Source organism: Eulemur rufifrons, chromosome 2 (genome assembly GCF_041146395.1).
Source record: "Eulemur rufifrons isolate Redbay chromosome 2, OSU_ERuf_1, whole genome shotgun sequence".
Taxonomy (NCBI): Eukaryota; Metazoa; Chordata; class Mammalia; order Primates; family Lemuridae; genus Eulemur; species Eulemur rufifrons.
This window is the reverse complement of record NC_090984.1, coordinates 16250574-16266949: the sequence shown is the minus strand read 5'-3', so window position 1 is coordinate 16266949 and position 16376 is coordinate 16250574. Positions and strand designations below refer to the sequence as shown.

The window sequence follows — 16376 nt, the reverse complement described above, 5'->3', positions numbered from 1 at the left end:
GCGCCCCGCTCCCTGCGCCCGGCGGGGCTGCCATCTTGGGCGGGGCTTACAAGGCGGCGGGGCTTACAAGCAACATAGCAAGACCCCATCTCTACAAAAAGTAGGAAAATTAGCCGGGCGTGGTGGCATGCACCTGTAGTCTCAGCTACTAGGGAGACTGAGGCAGGAGAATCGCTTGAGCCCAGGAGTTTGAGGCTGCAGTGAGCTACGATTTTACCACTGAACCTCATGTCCGGGCAACAAAGCAAAAGCCTGTCTCGAGGGAAAAAAAAAAAAAAGACTTGTCCTTGGAACACCATGGGTCACCAGTTGATTTGCCCCTTTCCGTTGGCACCATCAGCTCAAGTGCCGTGTGTGCCTGGTGAACGTGATACCATTCAAGCGGGCGTCCTGCCCTGTCACAGGCACTATTTGCTTGTAAGATAGCTGCGCCATCAATTCTTCCAGATATTCAGAAACAGCATATTGGTGAATAAACAGATGTTCTGATGCAGGGAAGCATCGTGTTTGAGAGCGTGGAGTCAAGCCAGACTCTGGGTTCAAACCCCAGCCCCTCCACTTACAGCTGTGTGACCTCAGGCAAGTTACTTAACTTCTCTGTGCTTTAGTTTCTGCATCTATCAATGAGAATGATGACAGTGCCTACCTCCCTGGGCTATTGTTGAGAAGTAAAAGAGTTAACACCTGCAAATCCCTTAGGACAGGTTCTGACACATTGTAACCACCCAAGTATTAGCTACTATTATGACAGTAACTCTCATGAGTCGCTATGCTATGTGCTTCACATACATCATCTCATTTTAGCAACCGTCTGATGACACACGTCTACTGTACAAGGATATCTGCATTACATTCTTGTGCACAGAAAGATTCTCAGCAGGCCTGGCTTGACCACACGCTGCACGTGAAAGGTTTGGCCTTGACCTACTCTGGGAGGTGACCTCTGAGCACTTGGAATGTGCTGTCTGATAAGAAGGGTTTGCTTACCTGGAGGGTTTGGGTTACACCACATAGTAACGAAGTGATTTATGGTGGGAGCTTTGGGACACATGGTATCACCTTTACCTATGGAGGGGCTGTAGGCTAAGGGAAGCCCCCGCTGGCCGCCCTGGAGCAAGGACAGTCAGCCATGTCTATGTGACCGACTCCTGGCCAAAACCCTGGATACCAAAGCTCAGGGGAGCTTCGCTGGTAGGCAGTGCACCATGCGTATTGTCGCACACTGTTGCTGGGAGAATTAAGAGCTGTCCACATGACTGCGCTTTGAGAGGAGAACCAGAAGCTCACATACCTAGGGTCTCCTGATCTCTGTTGCATGCATCCCTTCCCTTTGCTGATTTTATTTTTATTTAATTAATTTTCTTTTTCTTTTTCATTCTTTCTTTTTAGAGACAAGGTCTTGCTCTGTCACTCAGGCTGGAGTGTGGAGTGCAGTGGTGTCATCATAGCTCACTGCAGCCTCCAACTCCTGGGCTCAAGTGATTCTCCTGCCTCAGCCTCCCGAGGAGCTGGGACTACAGGCATGTGCCATCATGCCTCCCTAATTTTTCTATTTTTTGTAGAGACGGGGTCTCACTCTTGCTCAGGCTGGTCTCAAACTCCTGACCTCAAGTGGTCCTCCCACCTTGGTCTCCCAGAGTACTAGGATTACTGGTGTAAGCCACCATGCCCAGGCCCCCCCCTTTTTTTTTTGAGATGGGGTCTTGCCATGTTGCCCAGACTGGCCTCAAACTCCTGGGCTCAAGGGATCCTCCTACCTCAGCCTCCCAAGTAGCAGAGCCCCTTATTTTTGTCTTGTCATAACACCAACCAAAATTTCTCGTGGCTACCTAATTGTCCCTCTTTCCCGCTAGACTGGAAGAACCTAACAGCTGAGATTGTGTGGCCTGACTCATCTGTGTACAAAATCATCCCTCCCTATCCTCGAACCTGGCCCACTCTCTCTCTGTGACTATTTGGCAAGGATGATAACTCCTATTTCAAAGATAATAAAGTGAAGCCCAGTAATTTAGGAGATTCTCCAAGAACAGGGATTGGCAAACTACAGCCCAGGGGCCAACACCAACCTGCTGCCTCTTTTTGTATGCCTGTGAGCTAAGAATAGTGCCTGCATTTTTATTTGATTTTATTTTTGAGACCAGGTCCTGCTATATTGCTCAGGCGGGTCTCAAACTCCTGGGCTCAAGTGATCCTCCTGCCTCAGCCTCTTGAGTACCTGGGACCACAGGCGTGCACCACCACGCCCAGCTAATTTTTTAAATTATTTGTAGAGATGGGATCTTACTATGTTGCCCATGGTGGTCTCAACCTCCTGGCCTCAGTGATCCTCCCACTTCGGCCTCCCAAATTGCTGGGATTACAGGCTATGAAGTACTGTTATTGTTACTGCTCATTTATTCAGCTTTCTTATGAATATATATTTCTTCTACATTTTTTGGCTATTAAAAACAATGCTCATTGGATATTTTAATACATGTGTACGTGTATAAGTTTCTCTTTATCCTTTCTCCACTAGGGTTCTGTGAGAATTAAATCCTACTGCTCAGGCATCCATTATGTGAAATGAATTGATTCTTTGCTATGCATCTAGAATGGAGCTAGCTACTGAGAAGGTAGTTGCTCAAATTATTTTCTGTAGGACCGAGTTTTTACATAGAACTCCAATTTAGAAAGACTATACAAATAAATAAAAGAGGAAGTTGCAAAAAAGTATATAGAACATAATACTTCTAATCAAAATTTTAATAGCACACCAATTGTATGCACTGTTTTTCAATAAACATCTATGTAGTAAAAAAACAAATTTTTTCCTCATTAATGTTATAACAATGTTGAATGAAATTATGTTATCTGATGTTATTTAAACTGTATGTTGTTTTATTTCAAGTCAGAGTTTCCAAGAACCTATCAATGATGTTAAGTGAGGACCTACTATATATATATATATGATGTGGAAAGAGGTAAAATATTTGATGTTAATTGAAAAAAAAAAACAAGTTGCAAAAGCTTATATGAATACATATTTTATATATATATTTAATCTGAAGAAATATGAACTAAACACCCCCTAAGGGAAGTTAAAACAACAATAGGCTGGTAAATGTTTAACACCTGGCCCTCTACGAGGGGTGCTTTGCGGTGATTTGTAGTGTTTGCCAGTTTCCATGGTGTAAATATTCTCACGGTGGTTGATTTCAAGCCACTAACGTGGTGTCATTGAATGTGGAGTTGGGAAGAGACACTCAGCAGCACACACACTCTCTCCTCCACATGGATACAACAGCCAAGTGCACACGGAATGGTAAAGTGTGACAAAGTAATTAGAAAGTGATGCATTTTGCGTACTTATTACCTTCTTTCAATATAGTGTATTAACTAAGTTTTTATCATTTACTGTTTAATGATGGTGGTGTTTGACACCCGCCTCACAAGATTCCTGAAAATTCCACAATCATCTCTTCTGAGCCAGTATAATCCAGTTCTAGCATGCCATCACGAGACAGGAAACTTTCACTTTCCATATTACATATATCTATGAGGTTTTGGGGGGCCTTTTTTTTTTCAAAAAATCAATTACTGAGTTTTTCTGATTATAAATAATAAGAGTTTGCTGAATTTAAAAAACATAAATCAAGATCACCATTGGAAAATAGGGCCAGGTCATGAACAGATGGTTCACACAAAAAGAAATACAAGTATTGAACAGACCTATGGGAAAATAGTGATTCTGATAATAAAATGAAGGGAATCTGATTTGATAGATATTAATATGTTATCAGTATCTATGCCACCCCCACCCCAAGAAAAAAAAGGTAAAATGAAAACATTTAATGCTGGCAGCTTTTGGATTGGGGAATGTTTTAATCTGCTACAGACTGCTCAGAAAGCAGTAAGATAACACTTTTTAAAACCCACAGAAATGTTCATACTCTCCCATTCAAGATTCCCACTCATTGGAAATATTCAACAGAAAGAAAAAATATTGATCACAGTAAAAAGAGATTCGGCCGGGTACGGTGGCTCACGGCTATAAACCTAACACTCTGGGAGGCCTAGGTGAGAGGACTGTATGAGGTCAGGTGTTCAAGAACAGCCTGAGCAACAGCGAGACCCCTTCTCTACTAAAAATAAAATAATTAGCCAGGCGTGGTGGCTCACACCTGTAGTCCCAGCTAGTTGGGAGGCTGAGGCAGGAGGATTGCTTGAGCCCAGGAGTTTGAGGTTGCTGTGAGCTATGATGATGCCACTGCACTCTAGCCAGGGTGACAGAGTGAGACTCTGTCTTAAAAAAAAATTGATGGATCATAACAGTATTATTTATAATAGCTGAAAACTGGAAACAATGTAAATATCCATCCATAGACTGATGAATGGATAAACAAACCATGGTTAATTTAGACAATGGAATACTACTCAGCAATGAAAAGTAACAAATTATTGATACACACAACAATATGGATGAATTCCAACACATTATGGTAAGTGAAAGATGCCAAATACAGTAACAACATATCCCGCGATTCCATTTATATGAAATGTCCAGAACAAGCAGATCCGTAGAGACAGAAAGCAGATCGTAGCTGCCAGGGGCTGGGACTGGGGATTAACCCAGAGGGGCAGGAGTCTTCTTCTTGGGGTGAGACAGATGTTCCAAACCTCGATGGTGGTGATTGCACAACTCAGTGAATTTACTAAAAAATCATTGAATTGTACATTTACAACAGGCAAATTATGGTACATAAGTCATACCTCAATAAAGTTGCTAAAAAAAGTCAATGGAGGCTGGGCATGGTGGCTCAGGCCTGTAATCGCAGCACTCTAAGAGACCAAGGCGGGAGGATTGCTTGAGGTCAGGAGTTCAAGACCAGCCTGAGCTAGAGCGAGACCCCATCTCTATAAAAAATAGAAAATTAGCCAGATGCAGTGGCACACGCCTGTAGTCCCAGCTACTGTGGGGGCTGAGACAGGAGGATCGCTTGAGCCCAAGGGTTTGAGATCAGCCTGGGCAACGTAGTGAGACTCTGTCTCTAAAAAATAAAGATAAAAAAATTAAAACTAAAATGAATTATCTTGGTGACAGAGCTTTAGGGGGCACCCCTTTACATTTTTTAAAAAATTGAATAAATCCTATTTAGTAGGAATTTAGTTCAACTTTTTAGTCCTTTCTCATCCTTACCCTTTTTTAATTAAATGAAGATGCTGCGCTAGATTCTTTCTAAAGCTGGTATTCCGTGGTTTGACCCTGTTTGCTTTATTTTTTAAACAAATAAAGTTTTTTTAAACTTATAAGCATTGAGTATGTTGATTAAAACATACCCCCTACTCTCAACGAATAGTAACAGAGTCAACAAATACCTGTGAGTCATAAATGCCAATGTGGTCTTATGTACTTTCAAGCTACGGGATGCCACTCAGGGAGCCAGTTTTCAACTCTGCTTTGGGAAGCCTCCCTCCCAAAGGGAAGACCCTTGAGATATATCTTTAAAGATGAATACTTGTCTATCCTACTCTCTCTTTAGCACCTATAACTGGGTTTTGTATACAGTAGGCACTTAATAATTGACTAAATAAATACCATATCTGTAGAGGAACTATGCAGAAATGAAAAGTCTTGCTAAGGGTCTGAGGTAGACAAATGGCAAAAAAGGACCACAATTCTTTACCCTCCCTGATCCATACCCTTGGTGATGTGACCTCGTAGCTCCTCCCATCAAAAGATGAAGCCTATTTCCCTACTCATTCACTCTGGACTGTTCTTGCGACTTCCTTTGGCCAATAGAATGTGACAGGGTGCCAGTTCCAAGTCTGGGCCTTAAGAGATCTTGTGAACTTCTACTTGTTTTCTGGAAACCCTGCCTTTGCCAGGGCTAGGCTGCTGAAAGATGAGGGAACATGTGGAGCAGAGCCAAGTTGTCTCAGCTGAAAACATTTCGATTCAGCCGGCTCCCAGAGCATCGCTAGCTGACTGTAGATGCATGAGCAGCAGAACTGCCCAGCTGAGCCCAGCCTGAATTGCCAATTCTCAGAAGGCGAGCTGAAGAAACAGCTTGTTTGAAGCCACTGTGTTTTGGGGTGGTTTGTTATGCAGCTCTAGCTAACTGATGCAGGAACAAAGGCCAGAGTTTTGATACAGAGAAGTGAATCTGTGGGGGAGGGGGTTCTAGGGAGGGACTGTTCCCTGTGGAACACTAGAAATAAGCTGACCATAAACCCCACTTCTCAAGCCTCACCTGTGTGTCCAGTTAGAATGTGCATCACCTGCTGCTCTTCCATGTCCCACAGAGCCACGGTGCCATCCTGGGTGCCAACCACCAGCAGCATCTCCTCCACACCCCACACCATGGCAGTGATGCCTGCAGCCACGCAGAGACAACAGGAATAACCTCAGATCCCATGTCCAAGTGCTCAGCCACAGGCTTCTCTAATAAGCCCCCACTTCACAGATAAGAAAACTGAGGCATGGACAGATTCAGTCCCTTGCTCAAAGCCACACAGCTAGGATGGCAAAGTCAGTGCAGTCAGATGCCCAGATTCAAACTCTGGGCTGCCTGTGATACTTATGTTACTCTTAGGTAGCAAAAAGGACTGAACCGCAGCTCAGTCATAATTGTCTGTCTAGTCTGGCGGCTCTCACCCAGGGGTGATTCTGTCCCCAGGGGACACACGTTGGTGTCTGGAGACATTTTGGGGTGCCACAACTGGGGACAAGGGTGCTACTGGCATCTGGTGAGTGGAGGCCAAGGATGCTGCTCAACACCCCATAATGCACAGGACACCCCCACCACAGAGAAGGATCCAGCCCCAGACGTCAACAGTGCCATGGTTGAGAAACCCTGTCATAATTGGATACGACCTAAAAATAGAAATATAGGCCAGGCACAGTGGCTCACGCCTGTAATCCTGGCACTTTGGGAGGATGGCTTGAGCACAGGAGTTCAAGACCAGCCTGGGCAACATAGTGAGACCCTGTTCCTCTGTCTCTAAAAAAAAAAGCAGGGGTGGATTATATTGGTTGAGAATGAGGACCCTGCTTCTGACTTCTCTTTGAATTTGACCTGCATGAAAAAATAAAGGTCATAAGGAAAAATTATTTGCCAGTAGTTTGGGCAAACAACAGCCCAAGGCTCTCTGCTGGGTGGATTTTGGTTAAAACATCACTGGAGAGAGAAAGAGGAGTCACATTATATTAAAGAAAACATCAGTCCAGATATTAAGAAACCAGACTTTCTGACTGTCACTGAGTAAGCACAGGAAGTCCTTTTCCTTCTCTGTGCCTCAGTATCCCCATATGTTAAATGGCACAGGGAGTGTTAAATCAGAGCCAGCTCTGAGAATCCAGGGTTTTGTTCCCACCTCACTGAGACGGAAAATGAGCAGATGGGATTTGTTTTCTTTTCTTGTTTTTCTGTTTCTTTTTTTCTTGTCACACTCACTGTGTGACCTTGGAAATAATTAACTTAAACTCTTCCTTGAACAAACTGAAGCCCAGAGCAGGTAGGAACTTTATTAACTTCAATGTGACTAGAGGATGTATGGTGGGGCACAGGGAGTCTGAAGCACAAAACATTTCCCTGCCGTGAAGATGACAAAATCATCACTCCAAGCTGTAGCTTCCTAGGCCTGTGCCATGGCGGACATCACTAATTGATCACAGCACTATATGTGATTTGAGGCCCCATAGCCATTCTATCATTTGACCTTTAGTAATAAAACCCCAAAGCCCAAAGGTTTTAGCTGAGTACATGGTTATCCACATAAAGACTGGATCTCCAAGGCTCCCTTATAGTTGTCGATATCCACATTCTAGCCAATGAGACAGGAGCAGAAACGATCCACTCTACTTCTAGGTCACGTGTTCAAAAGGAAGGAGCCTGCCATCCACTCCTCCTTCCCACTTCCTGCTTGCTGGAATGCCATCGTGATGGTAAGAGCTAGCGCAGCCACCTTGGGCCAATGAGAACAGCTCCACACTGAAAATGTCAGAGCAACCAAATTGAAGGAATATGAGTCCCAGACACCCTACAGACTCCATTTTACATCTGTTTTTGCTTGAATTGTTACATGAGAGAGAAATAAACTCCTATTTATTTATGCCACTGCTATTTCAGCCTTTGTTACAACATCTGAACCTATATCCTAACAAACACACACACTTTCCCACTAAACCAGCTTCCATCTCAGAATCCTTCTCAACACGGCACTCTAGGGGCTGCCCCTATGTCACGTTCTCCATGCATTGTACTTAGCATCTCTCAGAATTTCTATTTTGGAACTAATGTGCTTAGGGAGCAGCTTTGGCTACCAGGTCATGTGGTACAGAAAGAGCCTGCATAGTAATGACTCTGACATGTGAACCCCAAGCTAATTGTATTCAGTGGTCTCACAATTAATGTGAGAGACCGTGGATGGGCAGATAAAGGGATGGGCGAATGGAGGTGGAGAGACAGGTGGCTGGTGAGATGAGTGGGTGGGTGAATGGACAGGTTGGTAGGCAGGCAGATGGATGAATCAGTTTCTAGATGGCAGGCAAGCTGATGAATGGCTGAGTGCATGGATGGGTGAAGGGGTAAGTGAGTGGATGGAAGATGGCTGGATGAGGAAAATGGAAGGGTAAGTGGGCAGAGGGGTAGATATATGAGAGGATATATGAGTAGAAAGATGAATGGAAGCATAGATAACTAACGGGTGGATAGATGAATGGAAGGAAGGAGGGAGGGAAGGAAGGAAGGAAGGTAGGTAGGTTGGTTAAGGGATGAATGGATGGATGGGAGGGTGGGTGGGTAGATGGATGGATGAATGGATGGATGGAAGGAAGGGCAGGTGGTTGGATGGATGGATGAATAGAAGGGTGAGTGAGTAGATGGATGGATGGATGAATAGAAGGGCGAGTGGATGGATGGATGGAAGGGTGGGTGGATAGATGAATGGAAGGAAGGGTCAAGGGATGAATGGAAGGGTGGGAGGGTGGGTGGATGGATGCATAGATGCAAGGGTGGGTGGGTAGTTGGATGGATGAATGTATGGGGTCAATGAAAGAAAAAAATGGATAACAAATGGGAGGCAAAAACTAAGTCTTCTCTCTCTGACATCCCGGGGCCCCAGGAGCAGTTACAGTTCCATCAGCCGCTCAGGGGCCAGCCGGGCGTCAAGTGCTAACTCCCACCCTTCCTAACATGAGCCTTTCGGCTGCAGAGACTACCTGCAAGGTGGGTGCTAAGCTCCTGGCGATGGGAAGGTAGGAGGCATCCTCCAGCTGCAGGCTCGTTAGCAGTATTTACACCAGTCATCTAAAGTCCCTGGGGCGCAGAGAGAGCCGATTCTGCATGAGACAGCAGGGGCAGGCCCTGATGGCACCCTCGGGGACTTCCCACTGGCAGAGGGGAGCCCCAGAGAGCAGCCCCCAAACCCCTGCCAGCCACTGCCTCCAGGCAAGCAGGGGCCTGGCAGGACTTTTGCTGTGCTGGGGAGACTCACCTTTGTGACATCCAGTCAGGGTCGCCCCAAGGGGTCCTCCCAGGGGCTGGAGGGTTCCTCCAAGGGGCACCAGCACAGGGTGTGGGCACACCCGGAACCAGTTCTGGGCCTGCTGGCACAGCGGCCCCACCAGTGTTTATGTGAGGGGGCGAAGAAATAGAGTCTGGCCAGGAGTTCCGTGTACAGCAGGCTCCGCTCTACAACAAAGGGGATGTCAGTTAAGTCACCTGGGTTGAGTCCCCACACTCTGCAGGGGCTTCCGGACAGAAGACAAAACCCAACACCTTGGGTGCTGGCCCCTGCCATCCTCTCCTGCCTCCTCTGCCATTCAGACGCCCTCACCCCTACTTCAAGAACCTGGCGGTCTCCAGCCTCAGGGCCTTTGCACATGCTGTTCCCTCTGCCTGGAACACTCTCCCATCTTCCCCCTTTCTCATAGCAACTGTTGACTAAGGAGGGGGGGAAATAAAGCTTTTAAAGAGTTCCAGTTAGTTTTACTCAGAAGTCTTACTGAGGACTATAAACCGAGACCTGTAGCCCGGGAGCAGCCGTTCAGACGGGTTCAATCACACAGCTCCGGGACAGTGTTTCAGCCCAGGTGGTGGAGGTTTAGGACGTGCAAAATCACATCAGACTTCCTCAGAAGTTACATTCCAGCAGCAGCACATCAAGGTTTGGATATAAGAGTGCATCTGATTTTAGATCACAGGAGCATATTCATTAACCCCGTCAGATGTTATTTTTTGTGTAGAAAAAAGCCAAGGCCACATTCATTTATCTTTTAAGGAATAAAGTGACTCAGCAAGAGACATGGGGGCCCCCGGCTCTATTGTATTTTGTCTTCAAAGCATTTTTTCAGAGAGCTGCACGTCCTCACAGAGTCAGGAACTTCGTGAAATTATGCCAGCAAGTGGCCATGAGCACACATGGTCTCTGACATTTGCTACTTTGTGTCACACAACCAACCCCTCGTCCTCAGCTTAGCCCAAAGGTCACTTCTGTAAGAAGCACTCTGCAGCCCCAACCTCCTATCCCCACCTCGCCCCCAGCTCAGGTTGTATCACAGTTGTGATTTCACATTTTTTGTGTGTGTTTTTACATTTCATTTCATTTTATCTCATTTCATTTCATTTTGTTTCATTTCCTTTCAGTTTTGGAGACAGACTCTTGCTCTGTCGCCCAGGCTGAAATGCAATGGCACGATCAGAGCTCACTGCAGCCTCTAACTCCTGGGCTCAAGTGATCCTCCCACCCCAGCCTCCCAAGCAGTTGGGACTACAGGTGTGCACCACCACATCACGCCCAGCTAATAAGATCTTTAATTAATCTTTACTTTAATTACATCTTTTGTCATGCAAGGTAATAATCACAGGTTGCAGCAATGGGGAAGTAATACGGTCAGCCCTGTGAGACACGGTCCGTATCTGTGAGTTCTGCATCCATGGATTCAACCAACCATGGACCAAAATAATTTTTTTAAAAATTTGAATCCTGATAATGAAATGTTAAAGAATTTTTAAAAAATATAAAAAAATTGCACTTGTACTGAACATGTACAGACTTTTGTCAGGATTCCCTAAACAATATAGTATCACAACTATGTACATACTGTTTATATTGTATTAAGCACTTTAAATAATCTAGAGGGATTTAAAGTGTGCAGGAGGATGTGTGTAGGTTATATGCAAATACTACATTATTTATATCAGAGACTTGGGTGTCCACGGATTTTAGTATCCACAGGGAACCTAGAACTCATCCCCCATGGATACCAAGGTAGGACTATATACCTTTTAGGGGAGCAGTTTTCTGCTTACTAGAGATATCGCAATTATTATTCCAAGTTTAAAAAGAGGAAAACTGAGGCACAGAGGTTAAGCAACTTGCACAAGTTCACACAGCCAGTAAGAAGAGGGGCTCTGGTCCAAAATGATTCCTGTGGGATACAGTGGCTTACACCTGCAATCCCAGCACTCTGGGAGGCCAAGGCGGGAGGATCACTAGAGCTCAGGAGTTCGAGACCCCCCTCCCCCGCTCCCCCCATCTCTACTAAGAACAGAAAAATTAGTTGGGTATCTTGGCAGGCACCTGTAGTGCCAGCTACTCAGGAGGCTGAGGCAGGAGGATCGCTTGAGCCCAGGAATGTGAGGCTACAGTGAGCTATGATGACACCACTGCACTCTTCCCAGGGCAAAAGAGTGAGACCCTGTCTCAAAAATAAAAGTTTCTACAGCCATGTGTTTGCAATGGACTGAATGACAGGAAACATCAACTTTCAACCCTAAATTCTGCTGTCATTATTATTATATTTTGAATTCCATCAATACAAATACGTGGGAACTTTGTTTTCTCTCATTACATAAGTATGTACACAATTTCCTCAATTCTGCTTGAGATATTTCCTGTCTGGCCCTTTCCAGAGAAAGGTGCCGGCCCAGGGTGAGGTGAGGGCACTGCTCTCCCAGGTTCAGTTCAAAATTCTAGAAGCGCTAGAAGAAAACCTACAGGTTTCACCGGGAAAGGTGAGAGGTTTAATGACAATCCCCCTCACAGCTCAGGCAGCAGAGTGGGTTTCTAGAGGTCGGTGCAGGGCAGCCCCGCCCCCTGGCCAGGCTGTGCAGACTCACCCATGCCTTGGAGCTCCACGGCCGGGCGGCAGAGCTAGAGGGCTTCACAGACCAGGCTGACCTCAGGACAGTCCAGGTAAGGGGCACACAGGTCGAAATCATCCAGCAGGTCCTCAGTGTCCCCGGAGATGCCCTGGCAAGAAATCCAGCTCATGCTGCCTGCAGAGCAAAACGGGGGAGAATGTGGGAAGGACACACCCACCTGCAGTTCATCCAGGGGGCAGAGAATCACCTCCCCAATTCATCCAGGGTCAAGCTCCGCAGTACTGACGTTGGGGCTGGATGATTCTCTGGGATGTGTGTGTGCGGGGGCTGAACTGTGCATCGTGGGATGTAGAGCAGCAAGGCTGGCCTCCACCCGCAAGGAGCCAGTAGCACCCCTGCCCCCGAGGGTGACAGTCAAACATGTCTGCAGACATTGCCAAGTGTCCCTGGGGGGCAAAGTCTCCCTTGGTTGAGAATCACAGGGATGGATTAGTGGGCAGGTGGATGGATGGATGGATGGGTGAATAGATGGATGGATAGATGGGTGATGAACAGATACAAAGATGGATGGGGGGATAGACGGATGGATGAACAGACAGGAAGATAGATGGGTGGGTAGAAGGATGGAAGGATGGACAGACAGGAAGATGGATGGGTGGGTAGATGGATGGATGGATGGACAGATGGGAAGATATAAGAGTGGATGGATAGATGTATGGAAGGACAGATGGATGGATTGATAGATAGATGGATGGATGGATGGACTGATGGATGGATGTACAGACAGGAAGATGGATGGGCAGATGGACAGATGTATGGAAGGACACATGGATGGATTGATAGTTGGATGGATGGATGGATAGATGGATGGGCTGATGGATGGAAGGATGGATGTACAGATAGGAAGATGGATGGGCAGTTGGATGGATGGACGGACAGATAGGAGGATGGATGGGTGGATGGATAGATGTACGGAAGGACAAATGGACAGACAGACAGACAGGGTCTCTCGTGCTGAGGCAGGGTTTCTCACCCTCTGCACTCTCAACATCTGGGGCCAGATCATTCTCTGCAGTGGGGTGTCCTGTGCACTGTGGGATGCTGAGCAGCGTCCCGGGCCTCCACTCATTAGATTCCAGTAGCCCCTCTCCCCCAGGCGCGACAAGCAAAACTGTCTGCAGACACTGTCAAGCGTCCCCAGGTGCAGAATGGTCTCTTGCGAGAACCTCTGCCTTAAGAGGAGCCCAGGATGTCCACGTTTGCCCATGTCTCCCTGGGCCTCCTGTGTGGCCCGATGCCCTCTGAGATGGGGCAGCCCTTACCCAGCACCTCCTGCTTCAGCTCCTCCCAGCGGCCCAAGTGGAGCAGGTGATAGGGCAACTCCTCCAGCTTCCGCATGTTCGCAACCGTGTCCGAGAACCACAGGGGCTGCGGGGCCACCTGGCAGGGGAGAAGGGAGGCTGCAGCTTGGAAACAAACATGGGCCAGGCCCGACAGTGCTGGAGGGCATGGTGACACAATGGCAGACCAACATACCCTTCGTCCCCCATGGCCAGGGCCCGGGTAGGGGAGGGGATTTGGGGAGAGGAGAATCCAAGGGGGTGGTGCGTGACACTTCCTGGGGAAATAGGGAAGGTTTCCTGAAGGTGGGGGCATTGGAGCTGGGCCTCAGAGGACAAGTAGGAGTCTGTCTGGTGAATGTGTCAGAAAACAATGCATTCCAGGGCAAAGGAACAGAACGCCAGGAATGAATTATTAATGTAGAAGGCAGGGTAGAGGATCACAGCAGGGAATGAGATTGGGGAGGTTTTAGGTGGCAGGTCCTAAAGGTGAACATCAGGCTGGAGGTCTACCTCAAGATAGAGAGCACTGGGGAGGTATAGAAGGTGTTAGAGGAGAGGCATGATCCGGTTGGATTGTCAGAGCATTCCTTGGGAGGATGAACTGGGACAAGAGGTCCCGAAACTGGGAGACCAGAAAGAGGGTCAGACTATGTACTTGGGGGACAGGAGGAGGCTGAGACCGCAGGGGCGCTAGGCACATAGAAGAGGGTCTCTGAGTCACTCATTCCACACCATGATTTCCTACTTGGAAGATAAAGAAATTGTCAAACATGGTTCTTGCATACAAACTGTTGCATGGAGAGTCGTATAAAAGTAGAACCACTGTAGCAAAGAACTGAGAGTCGGGGGCTGTATAAAGTCCAGGTGGCGTGTGTACTGGAGACAAGAATGTTACTGAGAGGGGTTGGGTTTCAAGGTCAAGAAACGCTGATGGAGGCCAAGCCATTCATTTTGCAGGCGCAGAAACAGGCAGAGGCTTGACCAAGGCCAGGACCTCCAGCACATGAGACCCTGCCTAGCCACACACCTAGAGCAGGGAGGAGGCAATACCGGGGCCCTGGGATCAGAAGATTCCAGACATGATCATCAGAGTGTCTTGGCCAGGGCAAGTCCATAGTCGTGTCTGCGGCAGGCAAGACTGTGGGCTGTAATCGTGCCCTCGGGCAAGCAAGGCCCAAAGCCACCTTTCATAAAAGCCAGAGCATTTTGGAAGTGGAACCGGTGGTTACATCCCTGTGACTGTCTTTATATCCGAACTATCCAGATTTGCCTCCTGAACCAGCTATAATAAACCAGACACAAACCTGGGCTCCCCAGCACTTCTGGCAGCTCCCAGACAAAGATCCCTGCAGTCGGGAAAGGAGACACATTAATGCCGATAAAAACAACCCGAAGCCCTTGCCAGAGCCAGAGTCAGACCCGTCAGACGGTGAAATAACTCTCCAGTTGCCAGGTCACCTCCCGCTAGCTGCTCCTGGACACCTTAAGACTCTAGAGACCTGAAGACCAAAAATGAACTCAGGAAGGTGGAGCTGGGACCCTCTGGCTGCAAAGCACAGTGTCCCCACCAGCTGCCACCTCAGACAAAGAGGCACAGAGAGGTCTTCCCTTAAAGACCCCAGGACTATAGGGTGCACAGGAAAGAAGGGAGGGCACGCAGCTGCTCAGCCTCTCCAGGACCGAGCTCACGGCCGCCTGGGGACAGATTTCCTGTATGTCGTTTTACCCACGTAAGTCCAAGAATGCAACTCCGCGGAGGTGACAGCCCTGCACACTCAGGTGAGTGCACACGGGCTCCCTCCCTCCTGAAACACAGTTCCGGCCCCACTGCAAGCCCTGAGGCTCCTTCCTTGCTCCCTGGGACCCCAGAATCCAGCCAGTTTTAAGAAGAGAGTGGTGCAGTTTCCAAGACCAGGAGACCGCAACAGAGGGTGCTGGGACTTGCCTGGGTCACCCAGCTGTTGGGTGTGAAGTCAGGAAGGAGAAGAATCAAGAGAGATGGGGCAATGGAATCTCCACAGCTGCACCGAAACATCTGCATGGGGTCATTCTAGCCCTTTCCTTCTCTGTCCTCCTCTCCAGGCCCTCCCTGGATCTCCCTCAGTTCTTGCCATGACTTCTAACCCTTTCTTCCCTTCCAGCCCTATTTCCTCCCTTCCCAGTAGTCGGCTGCCACATCAGTGGGTTCAGAACCTCTTGAATTTATTGACCACCCACTGGGTGCCAGGCGCCCTTCCTCTGGCGCTTAAATCGCGCGGCTAGACGCCCCCAGACCGGTCCTGTAGCCCTTCTCCCCACCGCTCCCCAGCTGTTCCCCCATCAGCCCACGCCCCACTTCCAGCCGGGGCCTCTCAACCCCACCTCCTTGCCTCCCCCAACCCCTTTTCCTGCGACCCCCCAATTACCACCTAAGCCACGTCCTCTTCGCAGAAGCTGCTCAAAACCACAAGACTCACCCCTTCCACGCCCGCAAACTCCCTCACCAGCCCCCATCCCAACCAACTTTCTTCTACTTCTCGCTTCCACTACGTTCCCAGCAACCTCCCCGCGACCCCCAGGCTCCTTCCCGCTCCCTGGATCCCGCTGTGGCATCCCGGTTGCTCTCAGGGCTCGGTCCCTCTCTTCTTTGCAGCCCCTAAATGCGCCCTGGGAGCTCGAATCCCCAACCCGCGGCCGCCTGGAACTTAACTGGGCCTCGGCCGCCGCGCGCTGCCGGTCGCCGGCCAGGTCCCCGGCCGGACGCCAGCCAGCAAGACCGCCCGCCCCGCCTCCGACTTCCGGGTTCCGGAGGGGAGGGGCTGGAAGTAACGCCGAGCGCGTCACGGGTTGGAGAGCCATAAAAGCCACGCCCCTTCCTAGAGATTCGGCCCCACCCGCCACCGCCACCACCAACCACGTCCCGCCGCTCATGGGCGAGGCCAAGTGCGAGGGGAGGAGGGGAAACGCG

General features: G+C 48.4%; 1 protein-coding gene across 3 annotated transcripts; it reads right to left on the bottom strand.

The window, feature by feature from the left end:
• Window positions 1-4453: 4453 nt before the first annotated feature.
• LOC138390695 (NACHT domain- and WD repeat-containing protein 1-like) lies at window positions 4454-16145 on the bottom strand. Of its 3 annotated transcripts, XR_011234571.1 has the most exons (5): window positions 14734-16145; window positions 13409-13526; window positions 12102-12260; window positions 6231-6353; window positions 4454-4656 (listed from the first exon to the last, which is right to left on the bottom strand). XR_011234571.1 is itself a non-coding variant. In XM_069480162.1 (4 exons), the coding sequence occupies exons 1-3, from the start codon at window positions 14797-14799 to the stop codon at window positions 12136-12138; spliced, it is 309 nt and encodes a 102-aa protein (XP_069336263.1). In that variant the 5' UTR covers window positions 14800-16145; the 3' UTR covers window positions 9469-9671; window positions 12102-12135. The 3 variants fall into 3 exon arrangements, 1 of the variants encoding a protein (XP_069336263.1); XM_069480162.1 differs by lacking the exons at window positions 4454-4656; window positions 6231-6353 and adding an exon at window positions 9469-9671; XR_011234572.1 differs by lacking the exons at window positions 4454-4656; window positions 6231-6353; window positions 13409-13526 and adding an exon at window positions 9469-9671.
• Window positions 16146-16376: the final 231 nt, after the last annotated feature.

Bases quoted from the DNA above. Each gene is read 5' to 3' on its own strand.
- LOC138390695 (XM_069480162.1), bottom strand. From the start codon at position 14,799: ATGTGTCTCCTTTCCCGACTGCAGGGATCTTTGTCTGGGAGCTGCCAG. The intron at 13,527-14,733 runs GTTTGTGTCTGG...CTCCCCTGCCAG, and splicing joins AGAAGTGCTGGGGAGCCCAG to GTGGCCCCGCAGCCCCTGTG. The intron at 12,261-13,408 runs GTAAGGGCTGCC...TTTGCTCTGCAG, and splicing joins GCTGAAGCAGGAGGTGCTGG to GCAGCATGAGCTGGATTTCT.